The 23,563-nt window shown below is 32.8% G+C and overlaps 2 protein-coding genes across 5 annotated transcripts in view; one reads left to right on the forward strand and one right to left on the reverse strand.

Moving 5' to 3' along the window:
- The window catches only part of LOC136339810 (zwei Ig domain protein zig-8-like), a 73,257-nt gene that overhangs the window by 34,956 nt on the left and 14,738 nt on the right, over positions 1-23,563 (forward strand). The gene's annotated exons all lie outside the window — the stretch shown is intronic.
- Positions 478-16,826, reverse strand: LOC136339809 (mothers against decapentaplegic homolog 4-like). Of its 2 annotated transcripts, none has more exons than XM_066283308.1 (7): positions 16,124-16,826; positions 3,802-4,046; positions 3,485-3,719; positions 3,268-3,426; positions 3,000-3,214; positions 2,784-2,948; positions 478-2,021 (listed from the first exon to the last, which is right to left on the reverse strand). In XM_066283308.1, the coding sequence occupies exons 1-7, from the start codon at positions 16,704-16,706 to the stop codon at positions 1,836-1,838; spliced, it is 1,788 nt and encodes a 595-aa protein (XP_066139405.1). In that variant the 5' UTR covers positions 16,707-16,826; the 3' UTR covers positions 478-1,835. The 2 variants fall into 2 exon arrangements, with proteins under 2 accessions (XP_066139405.1, XP_066139406.1); XM_066283309.1 differs by having other exon boundaries at positions 3,808-4,046; positions 16,124-16,825.

Below are 23,563 nucleotides of genomic sequence, written 5' to 3' on the forward strand. Positions count from 1 at the left end.
TAAATTTATGCGTAAAAATAACATAAAATGATAAAAAACCAAGTATAAAAACAAAAACAAGCAGAACTATGGTGGCCATCTAAAATGAACTTGTCGAAACTTGTTGAAGCATGTCGTTGCTCTTATAGGAGAAAACATTTGAAACCTTTTCGGGTGAAATTCCTACCTAGCAAGCTCGAAAAATCGATTTTCTAGCGTTATATTTCATAAACAGATGATTTTGCTCCTAGCACATAGAGGGCACCACAGCAACTAAATAACTTAACGTGTTCCAACTTTAATTGAAAAATATTTTTGTTTTAAAACTATAAATGAAGGTGAAGTACTAACCAGACTTTTAAACGTGTTTTTTGTTTTATTATGTACCTATAGAACTGAATAGTAGTTTTCACATATACCACTTAGATCTTTCAAACAACTACCTTTATTGTTAAAAATACTGAATAGTATCCATGGGTATCCGAAAAAAACACCAGCTAGCAAACAACTATAGTATATTTAAAACTCAAATACGTTTTAGAATTTTAAAAATTAAGTGTCAAAGAAAGTTATTTCTATATACAAAACCACTACAGAGTAATATGTTATCTAAACTATCCAATATAGAAAACGCATATTCCAAAAAAAAAAAAACAGTTATGTCAACAATCTTTGGGAGTAAAACTTGCAAAACATGTCAAGGTATAAAAGAACTCTAACAACGAAGGTATACAGAGTTTCTTTCATTTGTTGGTCCTATATAATTATAAGAATTAGATATTTTTAATATATATTGTGATTTAATCCTAGTACCACAGACAAACTTGATATTGGTTTTTCTTTATTTTTACTTCAGAACTTAAACGCTTACAAAAATACAAACATTATATGTTAATTCTACCATTAATTGTCATCTATTGTTATTATTATAGGCCATAAGATAAACTTTTTACCCAATTGTTAAACTAATAATAGTTGATATTGGCCAAAGTAGTGATTAAATTGAAAGAATTCGCAAAACTTAACAGGGATCGAAAAACAAATCTTAAATAATTAGAAAAAGATGTAAACTCGTTTTTATAACTGTATTTAGATTATTGCATACCTTCAATTTGCATCTTCAGTTCCAAATTCATACAGCATGGGTTTCAATTTTATAACTTTTATGTTTCTATTGGTATCATAGTGAAGACATATTTCTAATCACAATTAAGAAGATTTTGTATAGATGGAAAGGCCAGAAGATTTTTAACAAATCATCTAACAGAATCTTATCAGAGAATTTTCAATTTATTTTTGAGGTCTCTAAGCTTAATTTCTTAAAATTAAAATTGGATTTAACACTCTTGTGCACAAAAAACTTCAATTATTCCAGTTGGTGTTTCCAGGGGCTAGCTGACATTTCATTCAAACGGGACAATAAAGAAACAAAATTCATTGAGCTTTGAACACAGTAAAACCAAATAAGAACTATAAAAATCCTCATAAAAATTGGTTAATAGAGAGCTGTGATGTTTACAAAACTAATTACGCATATATTATCGTTCTAATATACAAAACTATGTCTTTTTGTAGAAAAATTGAGACATTTGCAGTTCCTGAGATGGTTGTTTCTAATATTCCATTTCGAGTATAAAACCCAAAATGCTATGGCACCAATGATGTAGGATGCTTCCTGCATTTTTTTTAGAGCCGAAATGCCTATTACCTAGCAGATTAAGAGTAGCAAAAATATCAACGACTCTTAATCATTCACTAAGTAAGGAACCTGAAGACGTGTCTGTGACTTACTAATAAGTCCAAGAAACGACTGCTGCAACATCGACAGCAACACATCCATAGTTTACATCATCGAACTACTTCCCACTGTAGGGCACCTCAGCAGGCATTTTGTGCAAGACTTCATCCAGAAGTTGAAGCGCCCTATGTAGGTGAACTTCGATCCAGCAGGGTGTTTCTTTGATTTTCTTTCTAGGGTAGTCCCTACCCCAACCCTTAACAAAGCTTAAGCGGAGGATACACAGCCTTCTTAGGTCATCCACCTAATGAAAAATTAAAATTATTTGCCTTTTTATTCTTCCAATGATAAGTTTCTATGTACAGAAAAGATGAGAGTCCGAACAGTCAAGCAATATTGCTGCTCAAAGCTATATAAAAGCTAAATTGATATGAAACTAAAGTTTTTAGGACTGCTTCTAGTTATAGGCAAGTCAGGAACCTCAAATAAATTTCTTAGAAGTGTTGACTAAGAATATTCAGTAGGAATTCACCAAGTCGAATAATTTGACATTTTTATGAAATATTTAACTTGAAATCAAGATTAATGCAAACAGCTTGACACTTGATAGAAATTTAATATAAGCATCCTACCCTATTAATTAACTTGAGTGAAGACGTTTATCAGAAGTTTTTGCTAAATATTTAGTGCATTAATACGGTCAAGCAGTTTAGTGATAGTTATTTATGCAACAAATAGGTAATGTAAGATTTTATGAGACGAATCAGTTTATGGCCATACGAGCCTAAACTCGCTTGGCTATAAATTAATGGGTTATTACATCGTTTCACGTGCTACTTCACAAAACTAGCATAGCTCCGAAATACCTCAATGACCCGTTAAAACAAATTTATGAGCAAGAATCGAAGTAAGAACGTTTAGAACGAGAACGACAATGAATGATTTATTTAACGTAAGGCTAACAAGGAATAGACGTCATGCTTTAATTCGTGCCAAGGCAAGACAAATCCTTGCTAAAGCTTATTGAATGCCCACTCTCCTCTTCTTGAGAGTCCGAAATACATACCCCAATTCCTGCAGCTGCCGACAAGCTTACCGCCGGTGCAATACCTCCAACTGCATGAGGTCCTGGAATGTGACCAGCTACGGCAGCAGCTTGTGCAGCTGCTGCCGCCTGCGCATGCGCTGCTTGCACTGTCATTTGTTGATGACACTGACGAAGATCAAAAACCTACCAAAACATCAATTATTAACTATCCCGATTCCATGTGTCAACTTTTACTTTAATATTAGCCCCTGGAAATATTTTATGCACAGCCTCTCCAGGTTGCCGCCCATTTTCCCTGTCCAAGTAGTAGCTTTGCACAAAGAGAGAGTGATCACTTAAACAACGAAGCCAGACATCTCCTTCGCCTTTAAGAGTAAGCTCCACGCCTCTTCCTATATGGAGCCTTGATTTCTCACTCTGCTCTGTTCGATGGACATTACTAAGTGCACCTGAGAAATCTATCATGTAATCCAAACAAGCAACTAGATGAGCATGTTACCACCTAAACAAAATCTGTTTCCCCTACTTGGATCCACATAGCCATCCACAGAGACTGTAGGAATCTGGGACAAAACTTTAAAGGTTTCGCCTACCTGAGTGTCTAATTCGAAATATGCTATTGAGCACCAATATTCCGGAAGCGCTTGCTTAGACAGCATCCCTAGAACACCGACATATATCACGTCCATTCTTCATAAATCAATTCTCCCTTAATTTACCAATATTGCTAGAGTCAGGCTGCATATTCATCTGCTGCTCCCAGGTATTACCTGGATAAACATTGTTCTTGATGGGACCATTCGGATTTTCAGACATATTCTGCAAAGGTGCTTGAGGCTGAGGGATCAGATTTGCTGGGGCTTGTGTCCCTTCTAAAAGATTCTGCGTACCACGTTCAGGAGGACCATTAAAATAGTGCATATTTCGCTGTTCGGCAGGAGAGATACCCGCGGGCTAACCAAGAAAAAATGTGATAAGAAACTAAATATCGGCATGCTCACAAACAAAAATGATTTAATTCGGTTACATAATTTACATTTACTTGATGATGTGTTGTAACTCTATTTGAAGGTTGATGCGGTGGTGACATATGGAGCTGATGGTTAGATTGAGTCCAGTTGAGGTCGGAAGGTTGATCTGGAGGTAGAAGTGGTTCCTCTTTCAATAATGGAATGGCCTGCATGCGTATGCCGAATACATCAGCTCCCGCAGGTTGCTGATTCATTACGTGATGTTGAGAATGGTGGCCAGGGTGGTGATGTTGGATAGTTTGACCAATGGCTACATAAAACATTTTGCTATACTTTAACTTAATAATGAAGATATTGTTACGTTGAAGATTTGAAAGCAAAAGAAAAATGTATCAATGACCGAAGTTCCATCAAGGAGGAAAAGATTACTTGCAATGAAAAAGAAAGTACTTCCATCACCTTCAGTTCTAAAATCTAATGTTTTAGATACGGAAATCTTTTATTAAGGTTCTAAGGATAGGTACGCGACAAGTCAAAAGAGCCATTGCTAATGGTGCATATCCTGCACTGAAACCGAAATTTAAACTAAAATTCTAAACAACTGGTTTAATGATTTAAAGCTATGAGTAGACGGTAATAACCAATTAAAAATTTTTTTACCTGCTCCTCTCGATCTTCGACGTATATTTGTCGACTCGAGACATTAACCCTCACCCAAATTCTTAAAACGATTTCGGGCTTGAGTAAATTTATTTAGTTCTGTTCAATAGACTTCTGAAGATTACTTTTCAATTGTCCTTTGTGGTAACTGTGCTTCAGTATATTGCAAATGATGTTTATTCTATGGCGTCTTAATGTGACTTTTATTCTTCGTGTTTTTTTACTTACTTATATTAAGTAAGTACAATTTATAGATAGGTAGACAGTAACTTGCAGGATCTCATTACTGTCTGACTAGAATTATTTTAATACAGTGATCATAATAATTTTAATTCCGATATAGAGATTTCTTTCCCTTTATAATACAAAAATGTTTCAACATCTAGGATCGTGCTGAATACATAATGTATTAGCAGTATTACCTTCATCGCGAATCATATCTCTTCAGTATGCTTACGGAGCTATAATGTAACTGATAACAATAGTTAATTTTCCTCATGCTTTTCGACAACAATGCGCTTGGTACTTTTATTCGCAATAGGGCAGATTCTCGCAACGCCTCTTTACATTATAAGTGCATATAAACCTTGCTATAAACAACATTGATCATAGGGGGAGCCTCCCAGAGAAATCGGTAATTCATAATTACTTAATCAAATATTGTCTACTAAGCCCACAGAAACGTATCTGAGTCGGTTCAGGTCAATTTCTCGATGTCGAGAAAAACAGTCAGTGCAATGCCGGCACAGTAATTAGCCCTCAGAGTAGTAGTTTCTGGTTTGTTTCATTCTCAATGACGCGTTGCATAACGCTATTTATCTACGGCTATCTGGTAAGAGCCAACAAGCACAAATCCAATAATGACTTGGCTAGGAATTCTAAGTCCAATGATGCAATCTGCAACTTTTCTCAACACGAAAGAATAATCTCCTGTGCTACTGATTGGGGTTAGTGCAATTTCTTCGATTTCAATCTCACCTCCATTAACCCGCTTACTTCGCTAATACATTTTAACTTTTCAGTTATTAATCGTTTTCGTAATAACTTTTTTGTGTTAAATAACTATATGAAAATATACGAAACTGTGTACCTTGCTTTTTGCATTACAGCGGTCACTTGAACCCTGGACTTACTATAGCGTTGAATTTTTTGCAAAAAAATCAGTTCAAATATAATGTAATGTGTCGAAGGTTTGAAATTACAAATAATTCAATTGAGAAACTCGTATTGAACCGTAGGCTGCTGGAACTACTTTAGGTATGTGGAGATGTAAATCTGCCACCATTACTACGGGTATCTTAACCGATGGAAGTATGGTGAGTTATGGAGTCTAGGGAATACGGGACCGGGCTTAATCTGGGAAAATTGTATAAAACATTCAATTGACATGACTAACCATTAACTCACGTCCAGAACTTTCGATATCAAGCGGCGCTATCATTCTTGTCGCAGACCTAATAATTGTTCTTCTCAGGAACAAACAATGATTTTACACATAATAGGATTCTTTAATAAATGACATACACATTAAATCATCTTAGGATTATCAGTAAATGTATTAGCCCAACTTAGCAATTTAAACTTTAAATGTAGCTACGTACAGAACCTTAATTTAAAATAGAGTCCCATTAACTAATTTTCCATTAGACATATCAAAAATCGAATTTTGATGGAAAAATGTAAGCTAAATCAAAAGGTTTTTGCAACTAATAAAATAGGAAGTACTGTACAAAACTACTAAGTAGCTGTTCTCCGAAGGGCCACCAGAACAATGAACTAGCAATTTTATCTGGTAAATAAATTTAATGGAACCTCAAAGCTAATCAACAGTCCATCTTTATTTCCATCTTCCCAAGTACTTTCCTTTATTGGTACTTAACTGTTCTCTTTTGGGAGTACCCCCATTGGTAAAGACATATCACTTTAACCTTCGGTGGTTAAATTCGTGGAAATCCAATTTTGACAAAAAGAATTCGTCAATTAGATGTTAAAAGGACAAATTTTTAATTTCGTATCATCGTGAGCAAAATCCAAATAAATGGAAATGTTTTCATAAAATTTACACCAATAATGTATTTTTTTCATGTATTCCTTAACTGAGAACTTCTGGATAGATTGGGATACATATATAAGTGAGTGGCCGCGAAAATTTCCCGAATCGAGATCGTTGGCCTAAGTAGTTACACAGTACTTTCTTTAATGACTATGTTGAGGCCTACGTCGAAACGAAAGTTTGTAGAACTGAATAATCGAAAAAATTATGAGAAAAGTGAGAGAAAAACTCGATCCTTTTAATTATGTGTCCAGTAACAGAGGCTTTTTTAAGAATTCAGTTAAGTTCAATACCTAGTGAATTGCCAAGTCACGTGGAATTCAATAAGATATAATTTTATTGATTGGGATTTATTAATACAACGGCACCTTGAAAAATGTTTTATGCTCCTTTTTCTTGTCGAATTTATGTCTGTTTCTTTGTCCACTTCATCTGGCTGTTTTGATTTTTCTCTTATTTTCATGTTCTTTTTACTATTTCTCCCTCGGCAACAAAGCATCAGAATATTTTATCACATACTAATCCCTACTACTTATTATATTTTTACACTTTCCTTACTTACCTTGTTTATTTCCCTCTCAGTTTTTATGTATCTCCAGCCTTATGTCGACATATTCGCATATATTATATGGATACAACATTTTCCCTATTAGTGCATTTGTTAACTTTGTTGTTGTCAATCAATTTAATTAAAACTAAAGTGCAGTAAAACTTTACCCCTCAGTGCGACTTAAGACTCTTTTACTCAAATAATGGGTAGCGGAAGCTACATTTTAAAAATTCAATGCTTTCCATTCCCAGGGCTTGATTTAATTTAGAAATATGCTCATTATGAACAAATAGCTAACGCAAAGGTCTCCGTGTGGGATTGTCACTATGCAATAATTTATATTCTCTCATTCTCCCTCTCAACTTCTCATTAGCAAATGTTCAAATATGATTTTATTTCTTTAGCGCAACTTATTTTGTCCCATATCTTAACAGTCATATAATTAACACGTGCGGGAAGTGGTACTTTATCGCATGCTCGGTGATAGCGGCCGAACTAGTGATGCGAATCGGAGTTCGTTCAGAAAACAAGTGTGATAAAACCACATTCGCACGTGTTATATTCAATATACTACTTTAGTCTTAAAATTCTAAAGATGTAAATTACAACTTTGCATTCGCAAATGCTTGTTATACTTTGGATGTGCATTGCCAGTGATTATTCATCTGAAGCACATGTGAAAAACGAAACACGGAACTTCGAATTGAGCATTTGACGTTAATTTACACTTTTTGGGCTTTGGATGTACATCGTGAGTAATTCATCCACAGAGGAAAGTACAAAGATAGTTTTTTCACGTCACCGTTACCAACATGCACTTAACGTATGAAGATGGTGGTCGCGAAAATAAATACTAACACACGTGCGTTTTAGGAAAAACAAATGAATAATGGACAAAGCACAATGAACAATTCTCGCTGAAATAAATACCGTATTATTGTTACTACTGTATAAAGTGTCTCCAGTACTTCAAGAATAGCAAAAAATGTTAATTTCGATAATAATAGTGCGCATAGTATAATGATATAATGGCAGGCAACAATAGTGATCAATTACGAAATATCGAAAGCATCGGAAAGTCGGTGAATATAAATATGATCATGTTCAACGTTGCGCTGATCTACAACGGTGAAGAGGCGTTAGGTTTCCGCTCCAGGTTAGAATCCCGGTTGGTTAAAGTTTACTATTTAATTTTTTTGTCTATAGTCCATGATCGTGGGAAAAATAGTATACATAACTCGTAAAAAAGTTTTTTAACACATGTGTGATTGCTGCCCTCCCTACGGGCCGGGTACAACATTCCGCTTCTAAAGTTGAAGTTATTTTTTCCCGAGCTATGTACAGGGTCATTCATACTCGACGTCCCATCCATTTTGTACGAAAACAGATGGGCTTAGCAAACAAATTTTTTCACCACATTAAATAAGAGGGCGTCAGCTAAAATAAATGCTAAAAATATTAAAATATGCATAAAAACAACGTCGATGTCGCGATGCTGTTTTTTTAAATATTTTAATATTTTTCAGCAAGATACCTTTTTTTCTAAAATGTAAACATTGATACATTTTAAACAAGTTTTGTATAAGGTGAACCAGAGAAGGTGACCTACTCTTTTTGTTAGGATCTTGTAAGAGATTGAAATGTGCACAAAGACATCTAATTAAATATCTCTATCTATTTGTCAATCAAAGCAATATTTTCTGAGAACCCCGAAAGCGCGTGCAGATTAGCTATAAAATATGACAGATTCTATATCACCTTCAAATTCCTTAAATTTACCAATTTTTGTAGGCCGTTGAATCAACCGTTTTCAAAATTTTCAAGCAGTTTTCAAAAGTTTTCAAAAATAGATAATTACTAAGCACTTTCATCGATGATTCTTCACATGCAAGGTGTAGAAACTTAATGAGTGCCGAAAGTCCACCTAATAATTGTTTCATTCTAATCACGATATTTCTATTTGTTTATATTATAGACTGAAGGGTTACATTTTTTACCTAATTGAAAGACAAGAATGTAGATATTTTTTAAGAGGTGTAGATAGAAATAATCAGTGACTTTAGAACAGCAAATTTCATTACTACCACAAGGTTTATCAGTAACAAAGTTTAAAAATTAATTCTTAAGGGCTTGAAATCACCCAAGTTAACTATAAATGCAAATAATTGCATATCCCAGGTGTAAATTGCAAATTTGTCTTAAAGGTGAATTTATAATTTAACACCTTGCATGGCCATTTTCGTGAATTATCGTAGTGAGTATGAAACCCAATGGAAACAACGCTTACTCCAATATGTAAGGTAGAATGTCAACATTGAAATTTACATTTAAATTCCTGTTGAATTCATTTCAGTGAAATTCAAAATGCTGGCGACGGAGTTAAGAAGTTCAGGTTTTAAACTATTTTTGTCTTCATATATTTCACAGTTAAAGTAGGTTAATTAAATTCACTAAGTATAGCCTCATCATTTTTATACCTATACACATCTGGAAAAATATCCATATTCGCGCCTTTTCATGGGAAAATTTTTTAAAGAAAAAGACAAATTTGTCTTCTTCTCTGAAGTGAATGGCTACCATGGGACTACTGGTGTTCACTTTTCTTCGTCATACACTTTGAATGGGTCAACCTCATTCATTGGTCACTTTAAATATTCACTTTATTGTCATGTGTCACATGTTTATATATTCAAGTGTAGACGAAACATCCAACGTGCAAATATATAAATTTGATTTGAAGGTGCGATGCAATAAGGTGTGTCCCAGATAAGGGTATTCAGTAGTAGAAATCTTGTGAACAGTAATAGATTTCAAACTTCGGTTAAATGGGAGAAAAGTTGCATATTCAAGAGAGTAGTTTCAATGTACATCAAATCTGGTAAAAATTTGCTAGGTTGTATTTTAAATAAAAAAGTCATCCTTGATAAAAAAAAATTTCACAGAGTACAAACAAAACAAAGCAAAACTTCAATGAAAAAATAGTTGTAATTTTTGTGTATCTCTTTGCATTACTTGGGGAAAACGAAGAATTCTAAAATTCCAATTTTTCTGAGATAACTAAAATGCCAAAAATAATTTCATAGATTTGCATCGGGAATCTTCTTCCTTGAATGCGCAAGTTTCACTTAATTCAACAAAGTGTATCCATTACCGTTCACGACATCTCCATGGTAAATATCCGTATCTTGGACAGATTGTATAAAGTTCATCTTTGGGAGCTAACACAATCCGTGTATGGACAATTACAAATTAAATGTATTTTTGAAGGTTGTATTTTTGTTGGAAATAAACATAAGATTCATAATATAACATAATATCGATTTTCAACTATTTTTGATTTTTACGACTTCTTTGGTACTTGTAGAGCTTTACTAAAACTCAATTATTTACAAATATAAATTGATTAAATAATTTTTAAATTACTCGAAAATTAACAAATTTTTATGAACAATTAAAGGATTACAAAAAATATGTAAAAAAGTTTTTGAAAAAAATTTCTGTAATTTATAATTTTTAAATTCAAAAGTCAAAAAAGTTATCAAAATAAATAAAAAACACTTGAGAATTGGTACTATGTTGTATTCCTTCATTTGGAAATAAGTGACCAATTTCCTTTTTTTTTGGAAATTAAGTTTGTCCGAGTCAAAAAACCCAATTTTGTTAAAAAAAACTGGCATAATTCATAAAACTTCAGTTCGCAAATGTGTAACGCAAGGCTCTTGCCACATGCTAGCAAAAATATCGCTTCTGTGCCTTGTCGCAATTTAAAAGAATTTTTTGAGTAAACCTCCAAAATTGGAACCAGGATCTTTTGCAAACCTTCCTTCGGTCGTTTCTAAGTTAGATTTTTATTTCTCCAAAAAGTTTCGAAAGGGAAAAAATCGTACATTCGCGACTCTATTTTGAAACTACTCTGCTACTTATAATGCCCATACTCGTATAACGTAATATTAATAGTAGCAATACCAACCGGTCAAAATGGTCAATTGTTCACAACAATGTCTCTTTAAATTTCATTTAATATTTTATGGGTATATTATGGCTTTCTTAAATTTATAAATGCAATAGTATTAAAATTATTTTGTTATACCGCTTCCATTTCATTCCATTCTTCAAAGATACATATGTATGCGATATATCTAAATGTAGCCATCGGGCATATTCACCTTAATATCTAGGCATTATGAACACATAGTGGTGATTCCCGGAATTGGTATACCTGGATATTATTTTTATGAAGGGCATTCCCTGACTAGAAATTCTTATAATGTCTATTTATTACGTGTGTTTCTATATTCAGAAATCTTTTTTTTTTGTTGTCGGTTATAGTGTATACACAGTTGAAATACGTATAAGATATACATACATAGGATTTTTTTGTGGATAATTGAGTTGCATTTATTTTTTTTTATAATTTTATATTACTGTTGCTCATATGGTTAGTAAAATATGATTAAATATTTTTATTATTATACGAAAAAATATATTTACTCAGTTATCGAACTTCCTTGTGAAAATGATATGTTCGAAAATCCCGTAACTTTTTGAAAGTGTAACGAATGCATACGTGAAGACATTTCCGATATAGACGAAGTCGATTTTAATCCTTAGAATGGGCTAGCGAATACATCAAAAGATAAATTTGAAAAAGAAATATATGAATCCTCAGGCAACGATAGTGAGGAAGAGAACATTCTCAATGTGCCACCAAGAAGTGTAAGATTGCCGTCATTTTCTCATGATCTCGAGAAACATTCAACGTTTTTCTTGCAATTTTATATGCACGTGGCGTTTACAAAGCTATAAACTTGATATTATCTTATTTAAGATTTAAAAAGTGGGAAGCAGGTTTTTTTGAAAAAACTATGAGTAGGAAAAATTTCGCAGATATGTTACGATTTATCCGCTTTGATGAAAATAAATGAAAGAAGTCAGTGGATACAAAGAGATAAATTTGTAATGATCTCATATGTTTGGAACTCTTTCATATAAAATAGCCAAAATGGCTACGTATCAGGACAAAACATTACTATTGACGAGAAATTGTTTCCGACCAAAGCGAGATGTAGATTGATTCAATGCATACCCAATAAACCTGATAACTTCGGAATAAAATTTTAGTTCGTGTCTGATCTCACTAGCAAATATATTATAAATGGATTCCCGTATTTAAGAAAAGACGAAACAAAGCAGTTGTCGGCTCCTTTGAGTGAATTTTTTGCCCTGACATTAATTGAACCGTTTACCTGTGCTGGAACATATGTAACGATTTTTTTTCGACGATGTTTTCAGCAGCGTGTCACTACCGTCAAAATTATTGAACAAACATACTACTTTGGTTGGAATTGTTTGTATAAACCAAAAAAAATTACCAAAACTTGCTAAACAAAAAAAAAGATAATTTACATCGATTTTTATGAGTAATCTTTAAAACAAATAATGCTACCTTAATACTATATAAAAATAAGCCGATTAAAAAAGTGTTTCTGCTCAGTAGGAAAAAAAATTCTGTCGAAATTGAAAAAGACAAAAAAAAAACGCCCAAAACTATTTTATTTCATAACAAAACTAAATTCTGGATACATATTACCGATCTAATGGCCAGAAAGTATCGTGTAAAACTAGGACCTCAAAGATGGCCTCTTCAAATATTCTTCAATATTCTCGATTTAGCTGCAATAAATGCATGGGTTTTATATAATGCAACAACCGGTGAACATATCACAAGAAAAGATTTTTGTCACAATTAACTTTCAACAGAAAGTGAAGGTTTATCTAAACCAGAATACTTGAACAACCTCTTCAAGAGCACTGAAAATTCTCATATACGAAAAACTTGTCATATCGGTTTATGTATGAGGTGTTTGTATAAAGCATGTTTGTGGTAAACGTACTCTTAAAAAATCTTTACAAGGTGTGTCAGTGAAGTAACAAAAGCTTAGGGGAGATTTCACTAGGTAAAATATGGTAAAAGGCTTATATGAACATGACCCCGAAAATTCTTCGTTTCTGAGATAGAGGATATTAAGTTTTTTTATAAAGTGAGTTCTTACTACTAGCTTAAAAACGCTTTAGTCGATTTTAATTAAATTTTTACGGTTTATTAAAACACTTATCAGACATCTATTAGACCAATTAGATTTGATCCAGAATTTCCAGAGGCGTATCCAGGGACTAAGTCGGTTGTTGTCAAGGGTATTTTTAACATCAAGAAATACTTATGAATTCTAAAGCAAATTTTATAATTTTTTTAATTGTGCAATAAATTTTTTGATAATTACTAATCATTTTTATTTTTCCTTATGTATTTTCAAGACGAGCCGAAGTAGGGTACTGCAATTTTTTTTCAACAGTGACATCAATAAAAGTCAAGAGACATATATATTTTTGTAGGTTTATTTAAATATTGCATTAAAACCGTAAAAAAACTATAAGGTGATATTTTTTCTGCAAAAAAACAACTGGCTTGTTTGCTGGGTACTCTCCTGGAAATTCTATATCAAATCTAATTGATCTAGTACATGCCTGATAATTGTTCTAATAAACCGTAAAAATTTCATTAAAATAGTATAGAGCATTTTTAGGCTTTTAATAATAAATTTAATTTAAAAAAATAATAAAAACTTAACATCGTGTATCTCGGAAACCAAGAACTTTCGGACCCACGTTCGTATGAACTTTTTTCCATATTTTCCTGAGCAGAATCTCCCCTAGGCTTTTATCGCTTTAACTTTGAAACACCTTGTATACAGGGTGTTGCATCGCCCCACTAACCATAGGCAAACCCATTTAAACTTCAATACCATTTAATATTATCTTCCCTGTTTGTTTAAGGGTAAAATTTTATTAGACTTTTTTGATGGTGCTTTTGAAGATCTTGCATATAAAAAATGAAAAATGTTCTTAACACTATTTGCAAGATATTTCGACAAATGTTTTACTAAAATCTACATACTTATAATGCTGTCCTGCTATTTTCCTCAATTAATTAAACCACCAGCAACCATCACCTTATTATATAGTACCACATTATATAAATGAGTTTGTCAAAACATTTCTATCTTTATTAAAGCTTCTTAAAAAATGTCCTACACAGTAGTAAAGAAAGTAAACATGATTAAATGGTACTACATTGGAAATAGTTGGGATAATTTGAATGTTTACTAACTTAAAAATAGAATTAAGAATGTTTATTTCTAGCTTACTAATACTATTAAATAATATATTATTTTGTTGGTGGTTGTTTAATTGAGGAAAATGTCAGGGCAGGATTATAAGTTTGTAGGTTTTCCAATTTTTTTTTACAACATTTCGTAAATGATGTAAATAACATTTTTCATATTTTACATGTAAGAATCTCAAAAAAGCCTAATACAATTTTATTGAAATTGTATTAGAATTTACAAGGGTATTGAAACTTACACGGGTTTTCTTATGGTCAGTCTGGTGAAGCAATCCCTTGTATATGAAAATTGCAGCAAATAAAATGAAACCTATATAAAAAATAAATAATATTTTCATTATTTTTGTAAATTAATATATCATGCGTTTTCAATATTTAAATGAAATATATATTATTTTATAATATAATTTTTCAAATTTTAATATTTTGCCACCTAAACATCAATCCTGTTATTTTAACTGAGTTAGTTGAAGTAGGTATACACGGTGTTTCATAAAGATACTGACCAAGTGTCTGGAGATGCAGAATTCATAAAAACAATTTTTTTAATTGAATAAAGTTAGATTCAAAATCCTTTGGTTTCCAAGATACAGAGTGTTTAATTTTTTTTTGTTATATTCTTTTAATATTTCTTTGGTTTGTGATAAGGACATGAAATTAGACATTGTGAGATTAATTTGCAGATTCTGAAGTAGATAGAATACTTTCACCTACACCGCTGGCGTCCGGTCGGCTATTCAATGGGATGTTTTTAATGGAAAACAAACACATTTTTAATTAAAAAAATAACCTCATAGTATTTTGCTGCTCAAGTAGCCGTTTTCAAGATAAAAAATATTTTTTTATTTCTGTGTCTACCAAAACACCTCTATATGTTTCCACATGAGATTTTAAAATATTTTTAGAGGCGATTAATTCAATTTTTTTTATTAGGGGTAGAGGACACAAAGACAAACATGTATAAAACGAGACAATGCAAATAATATGGAAGTTTTGGATAAATATGTTTTCCAACAAGATTGTGACCCTAAGAATAAAGCGCTTATTGTCAGGGAATGGTTGTTATATTATACATTAAAAGTATTGGAAACGCCGCCTTTGTCACCAGACATACTGATATTGAGCATTTATGGTCAGAATTGAAAGAAAAGGTAAAAAAACATCTAATATCTAGTAAGTAACAATTAAAAACTAAGTGTCAAGAGGAATGAACTAAAATAGCTATTAATTTTTGTAAAGAAACTTATTGAATCAATGCTTAAAACGCTGGGGAATTATAAAATCAATAGAATATCATACAAAATATTAAATTAAGACATTTCATATCAAAATGTAAGTGGATGAATAATTTTGCTCGGGTTAGATTTTGAAACCATTATTATTTTCAAGGAATTTTTATAATTATTAGGATTATTTTACTACTAATTTAATAAAAACTTAATAGTTTAATTGCATATAGGCTCATTTTCAGTCAAACGCAACATTTAATGTGTGTTATACACAATTTTTAAGAAATAACTCTGGTGGTGGAAAAATTAATCTTGCGACTTCATGTGGTTCCGTTAAATTTGGTGCATTTACACATATAGAAACGTTGGATGGCCACGTGGACGCTACTAGGTGTAGGTGGAAGTATTCTGCCTACTCCGGAACATGCACATTTATTCCGTCACAGAGTGTCCCTAATTTAGTGCCTTTATCCCAAACCCTTATTGAAATATTTAAAAAATATTAAAAAAAAGAAATTAAACGCTCGGTATATTTGAAATGAAGCGATTTTGGAGTTAACTTTATTCGACCTAGTAAAGATTTGTGTTTGTGAGTTCAACATCTCTTGAAAGTTTGTTGGTATATTTATGAGACACCCAGTACAACAAAAGATGGTAGTTCTAGCGTTAATATTAGACTCTGCTCCACAACCACAATCACTGACTCCCCTACCCATTTCGCTCTCGACATCCATAATCCCGTTGCTCCTCGTGGGCGCGGAATGCAGTGTCAGCGAGGATAAATCCAACCCAGGCGACACGACTCGCTCGTAATGATACGGATTGACACATACGAGATCGCATTTCAAATCGAACGCATACGTACACAGTTTCAAGTGTTTTAGTTCGTTTTTGTGGAGATCCGGCCATCTCCATATTCGCGCGTATATCACATGAGGAAATCCTTTTCTCGCCGCCACCTGTAGCCGCCCGTCCAAAGTTCGTTGAATTGTGACGCACTTACTCGGCTGGGCGCCACCCGTCGTTATGGCAACGATAAGGGAATCCAACTCATCCCGTTTCTCCTTGAGCTTTTTCACCAGGGATTCGATGGCTCGACGTGCGAATCCTTCACTTTCACCACCTTGCCGATGACACATTAATGTATGCACAATGTTCTGGCACGCGTCGGCCGAAGACGGAATATTTTGGCCGATTCCCGACATTATTTTTGTTGTTTCGACGGAAGTAGGGTTAAGTGTACGCGCCGGCCTTGTATGCGAAACTAACCACAGACACGCCGAGACCGAGAGCATACGAGTTTGCCCGGTGCCGCTGCTGCTCGCATCGCCGGAACTTGTCGGTCTGTTTTAAAATTAGACTGCCTCAATGAGGTACCCGACGACGAGATTATGAAGGGAAATCGTTTGGTAAAATGGTAAATAACGTGCCGTTTAGAACTGTCAAATAGGGTTCGGAAAGCAGGTTTCTATTGATGGCCGTAGTGACCGGTATCTGCCGCGCAGTCAGTGGCGGCGCGCGAGCGCATGTTCGACATTGGGCCGCTATTCCTCTTTGCAGTAATATTGACCTGAATCTGGTCAGACGAAATGCAGTGGGGGCCGTTGCAATAGAGCCGAAATAATAAAATACGTAATTTGGCAAATAAAGTTTAATGCTGCATCTCATTTGTGAAACAACGGTATATCATAAGTATATGACAAAGAAGGGACACAATAATAACAAGCATGGTTTAAGAAAATTAAACAAACGCAATAATTAACAAAAGAGAACAATTAAGGTTGGTCACAAAAATGGAGCCAATAGGCATGAAGTTTTAATACAGGGTGGCCCATTTAAATTTGTCCACCTAAAATATCTTGAATGAAATTTTGTTATTCGAACAACCCCGAGAGACGTCAATTTTATTTTTAAGGGAGATATTTTCAGTCCATTAATTTATAGGTGTAGAATCATCCTCTTAAATGGGATGGAAATCCCTTCACGAATCTAAAACGGCACGGGGGTCAAGTGGCACACCAAATAAAAGTATTTCAATTCCTTTTACGAATATGCTCATATTTTTTTTCTCCGTCTTTCAATAATGTAACAAAAATGTTTTAAAACATCGATGATATGAATCGAAAAAAATGACCTTAACTTAATAATAATAAACTTACAAATACTATAAAAAATTATGTTTATCATCGAATTCTTAAGATAAGGTGATGGATTTTGTTAGGGTTGAACAGATAGTTTTGTTCCGAATGTAAAAAAATGAAAGTTACATTTATATACTACATAGGTAACCCTGTATACAAGTCTGCTATGTCGAAAAATGCACAACAAAAAACAAAATTTGACGTGTTCTAACATTTTTACGAAAAATATATATTTCCTTTCATTTTTAACGAAATTGTGCAGACTTTTTGGTCCTTTCTGTATAAATGCACATATAAAAATTGAAGGATATACTAATATCAACATATGTATCTTCGTCGTGTTTTTCTTGAAAGAATATTCTTGATCTGAATCAAACGTTGAGAGCCCAAATTTTTCGATAAACTTGTATGAAACGTATATGTATGAATTAAATGAGAATTGATATTGTGTTAGAAAGAAACCGTTTTTAAATTATTTTTTTAGTCCAAGAGAGAGAATCATTTAATTAGATTACGATTTTGAAATCTAAAGTATCCAGATAAGGTAGGGATGACACTGTACAAAACGATTTATGCTGTTAACTTAACACGTACATAGTAAAAAAATCTTTGCGAAAAATATAGCAATATAGAATCTACCCATCTATACAAAAATGTTATATTTTTACATTTGTTTATTTTTTAAATGTTGCTTACGTCACCGGTAGTGCAAATTGGCCCATTAAAAAAAATTGAAACATGAATCAAATAACACCTCAAATTAAAAGTCTTTTAAAACTGGATTCAATGGGGTATTGTGATTCAAAATCTATCGATTCGGTTTTGAGAAAAATAGGAATAGATTTGGCAAAAAGTGCAATTCCAACTCAGTTAAATAATGCGTAAACAATGCAAAAATTTGTTTGTAGGTATTAAATTGGTTTGTTTTCGATTTTGTTCTCACAAAAAATCTTTATTTGAAAAAAGATTAAAAATAAATAAAAATAATTAGCGATGAGAAACGATTTATTTTCAGTTTAAATTTTAGCTTGTGTGATAATTTTTTCATTGGTGTGGCACACAATAGTGTCAAATATTTCTTCCGAGAAGAAATTCAGGAAATATTTTAAAATATTTGCATATTTTGTGGCGTCACCTGTTGCTCCTCCTATAAAATAAATTACATTTATGGCATTTAGCAATTCTTCTCGATCTTTGTCGAAATTCGGTAGACCACATGTGTCAATTCCTTCCTTTTATGTAGAAAAATTTTGCTCTCTTTATGCAGCTCCATTTTTGTGGATGGAGTAAATTAAACAATGGTATATTGTCGTTAGATGCACTGTAGCTTTTCTTGTCTGTTACTTCAGATAAATCACGATTTGTTCCTGATGGAAAAACGAAAATAGCTGTATTATCCTCGCGGTTTGATTTGTGAATATCACTGAATTCATTTTTAACTTTTACGTCATCAATTTTCTACCAATCGTATTCTACGTCCTTGCCGGGCTGAATAGGATTGTCTGTTCCATTTATTGTTCTTTCCATCTCCATGTGCAATTGACGGTCGATTACTGGTTTGCAATGTACCATTTTATTGTATAAAATACAATGTTTGATACACAAAAAAGACAAATAATATGCTTGCTTCTTAACATTTTTTTCCAGATTCAAACGTTAATACCATACAATGATAAAATTTACGACTGGCACTATAAAATCCGACTAAAACAATAACCATTAACGGGTATTTACTCATACACGGTAAGCGTAACAATAGCGCCAGGGTACTCAGACGCTGGGCTCAAAATGGAAATCAGGTGTATTTGGCTTAAGAACTCAGAGTGACATAAAATTTACAATATGGTAGTATTTCTTGGTTAATCTAAATACAAATTTTCAATGCGATACGTGTAGTGTTGTTGATACAGGCAATTTTAAAAGCTATCAAGTTGTTCGAACAATGGAATTAAACCGAGAAACTTTTTATGCAATAGTTTTTCGAAAACAATTGTCTCAACAATAATACTTCTTCGAGTTGGTTTCTGTTTTTCGCAACAAAATACCATATTAGTCGAGAAATTTTCATTGGTATAGAGATGTGAAACGTGGACGGATGAGTCTTTGCGACAATTTAAGGGTAGGTGCACGGAAAACGATAGCCATCCGGGAAAACACCGTCGCTCTGGTAAGCTCGTCAAGGAATATTGACATGTAACATATCATAAGATTCAAGCATCATTGGGAATTTCAAATATTCAAAGATTAATATAAAAAAAATTGAATAAAGAATTGGCGGTAAAAAAATAGTGCCCCGTTGTATACCGCATCTGTTGACCGAGGAACAGAAAAAAGTTAAGTTTAGTTGGTGTTAAAAAACTGTAGACTTTCTAACAAAGGAAACTCTTCAAAAATGTATAGCATCATCAGTGGTGGTGAATCGTGGATTTACTCATGTAAACCTGAAAATAAACGGCAGTCGTGTGTTTGGGTGTTTCAAGATGAAGAAAAATCAATAAAAGTCATAATAAAAGGGTGTGTAAAAAGAAGATTGAGACATTTTACACAGAAGCAGGCCGTGTAGCAACAATTCCCCTGCAAGATCAAAGAACTGTTCCTGCCGATTAGTATACAACCATTTTGTTTGCTGGAAGTCATCACTGAGTTTGGAAAAACCAACTCCAAACAACAAATCATCCTCCCCCAAGAGAATGTAAGTTTATACACAACTCGCAAAAAAATATTATTTTTAATATAACAAAACGTCGAGTTGTTACAACATTCTCATTACAATCCCGATTTAAATCCGAATTATTTCTTTAACTTTCCGAAAATCAAAAAGAGACTGCGTGATCAAAGGTTTCGGTCGCTGGAAGCAGTCGACTCATTTAAAACTGTCATATTGACTGTCTCAACAAACAAATGAAATAACTGTTTCCAGAAACGGTTCCATTATATGCAAAAGTGCATCCATCCTCGTGGAAAATATTTTGAAAACCATAAAGTCTTTAAGAGTAATCTATTGTTTTATTACAGCCCTATATGTAAAATTTAAAAAACAGTTCTCGCATGTCTCTTGCTTTTAACGCTCATAAGGCTATATTGAGATATTTTTTCTAATTTTCTTTATTGGACTCAGCACATCTCTTTTGATTTCATAATTTGTCAATATGCATAAAGATTTCGTCCGAAAATTAAATTACGAGGAGCTTGACTTTATCCAAAGATCCGATATCTGAATCCGAAGAGGAAGCTTCAAAAGAATAATTTAGTACGAAATCAAAATTTAAAATAGCAAGATTTCAACGATGACATGGCCGTCAGTAACTGGGACGGATTTTTTCATTTAAGTACCCATTCCTGTGAAAGCACGCGAATCACATCAATACTAACGTAAAGAACCCTAAAAAAATTGATCGAAGGACACAGATTTTCATTCATTTTACATGATTATTTAGAAAACCTATTCTGTACGCCTCTGGGTACTGACTGAAATACTGCCAATTCAATGACTTCTCGGAAGGCCTGTTTATAACGGGTTGTGTTGGAAGTTGCATGAGGAAAGGAACACCTCAAACTGGTTATTATGCCCTATCGGTTATTGACTATCGGGTTTGATCGGACGTTTACAAATATTATTGCTTTGACACACACAGCTTTGATAAAATGTGATTTATTGTTTGTACTACGAATGATAACCTATCAGTGTGAGAAATAAGTATGTACTCAAACAACTAAATAATAATTATACAGGATGATTCAAAACTTGAGGCGAAAAACTAAAGTACATAATGTAAAAAATAATATTTTGTTTAAACAATATAAAATAATTTTTTTACTGGCACGCCCTTGTTTCCGAGTTATCACACACAAAAGTTTCTGCATATTGTAATTTTTTTATTACTTTAATAAACAATAGTAAGCAAGGGAATAAATGATAAGAATGTTATAAATCAAATCAGTCAAAGGAAATTATTTCTATGCTTTTCAAAATTTCTTTGCTGTTTGTTTTGCTAAATATGCAGTTTTGTTTTCATTTGGCTAAACGGACCTTTTAACGGGAGATGGATTGGTCAGCTTGGTCAAATGCTATGGCCTGCGAGATCACCTGAATTGAACCCTTTGAAATATTCTGCTTGGGGCCATTTAAATCAAGTGATTGGTGTAGTAGAACGGCGTGAGTAATTAATACACAGAATAATGAATACAGTCGGAAACATTCAAAATAGACCAAATATAAAAGCAGAATACATTTCGCCAAATTTGTATGTGTGTTAATGGCGCCATTTTTGAGCATTGATTGTAATTATTGTATTATTTTTATTGTTTAATTATTTATAATAAAAAAATGGTAATTAGTATTTAATTATTATTAATAATTAAAAATGATGACATGTAGAAAATTTGGAGTATAATAACTCGAAAACAACGGTCTGCCAGCAAAAATCTAATTTTAAATCTTTTAATCAGAATGTCAAACAATAGACGTCTCTTAATTTTTCGACTCCAGTATTGAATCACCTTGTATAAGTTATCTACTTTTAAAATTCTTTGATATTTTAGAATTGGAACCAGCCAATTCAGTATGGGCATAGCTTTAGTGCTTTTTGATATTTGTACTTTTGACACGCGTCTTTTTATTCTACGATATGTAGTTTTCGTTTTGTTCAAATCCTTTCCGGTTAACGTGCTCGCAATTTTGAGTATTTTCACAATTTTAAGCACCCATAGTTCGTTTTTCTCTTAAATTTTTCGTTACATATTCACACAATTTTTAATTTTTTTAAAACTTATCATTTTACTTATCTACATATGATCTTTCTTCTTATTTATTCGTGATTCCATATGTTGTTAGTTTCCTATAGTTTTCAATATATTTTTTCTGTTTCATCCGCCCACAGTTTTCAGCATATTCATTTTTTTAAATAATAATTGCTCGTCATTTTTGTTGTTCCTCGAAATTAATCGATACACATTCACAAAGTTTTCAGTTTTCCTATGATTTTTCATTTTATGAGCCCATAATTTTCCTTTTCCTTTTGAACTTTTAGTTCTTTGTGAGTGCAATTTTCATTCCTTTACACGACATTGGATTCTACGTGCTCCCAAGTTTCTCCTTTTCTAGATACGCAATACATAATAGATATGCAAGATTATATATACAGGGCGTAACATAAGTAGGGGTTTTCCTTTTAATACGACATAGACCTCAAAAAACTAAGCAATATTTTATGAAATATTTTTTCGAAATCTCCAAAAAAAACGAAATATTTGCAGATGAGTTTTAATACATTGCCGATCGGGGGTGAAAACTTTTTTATCCTTAGTGTTTTCCCCCTGTTTTAAGATAGCATTTTGAACTTTAGTTTTAAGTTCTAAAAATCTGGGTATGACAAGGTCTAAAAAATACATCCGGTATAATATTTGTAAATGCTGCTTTAACTTAGTGGTAATTATTTCATAACAAAAATCGTAACTTCCAATCACTCGTAGTTCTACGCAATAGTTCGAATGATATTCTTATGAGTATATTAATCATTCATGAATAGTTGTCGGTAGAGATATCGATAATAGTAGAGTTATAATCATCGTTCAATCAGTCAATTAGTCAAATTAATCACAAATATGAATCACTGAACGAAAAAGCTTTTCGAGTGAGTTCAGAAGGTTACTTTGGTTTTCTGCTCTAGAGAAATGTCTACCATATACGATCTAGAAGAAAAAACATTGAGTAGAAGATTTATAAAATTCCAATGATGAAAAAACTGAAATTTTGAAAAAAACCTTTTCATTTTTTCGTCAGTTTATTTAAGGAGGTGATTCTAAATGATCGGCACTACATTATTGCAATTTTTCCTTTTCCACAATGTCACTATGTAACATTTCAAATCCGACGTTTCGATTGTCGACAACCGTCATCGATTTTGTCAAAAAAATGTTTAGCTATGTTTTTCAATTCTAAATTAATTGAAATTAATCGTGCCATATTTTTCCCGTTTAGACTTCAATAATTGATGTGATGTTAACTTAAC

Source organism: Euwallacea fornicatus, chromosome 6 (assembly GCF_040115645.1).
Source record: "Euwallacea fornicatus isolate EFF26 chromosome 6, ASM4011564v1, whole genome shotgun sequence".
NCBI classification, from domain to species: domain Eukaryota; kingdom Metazoa; phylum Arthropoda; class Insecta; order Coleoptera; family Curculionidae; genus Euwallacea; species Euwallacea fornicatus.

Excerpts from the sequence above, each read along its gene's own strand:
- LOC136339809 (XM_066283308.1), bottom strand. The coding sequence starts at position 16,706 with ATGCTCTCGGTCTCGGCGTGTCTGTGGTTAGTTTCGCATACAAGGCCG. Across the intron at positions 3,215-3,267 it reads GGGAAACAGATTTTGTTTAG|GTGCACTTAGTAATGTCCAT; the intron begins GTGGTAACATGC and ends TAGATTTCTCAG. Across the intron at positions 2,949-2,999 it reads TTCCAGGGGCTAATATTAAA|GTTTTTGATCTTCGTCAGTG; the intron begins GTAAAAGTTGAC and ends ATGTTTTGGTAG.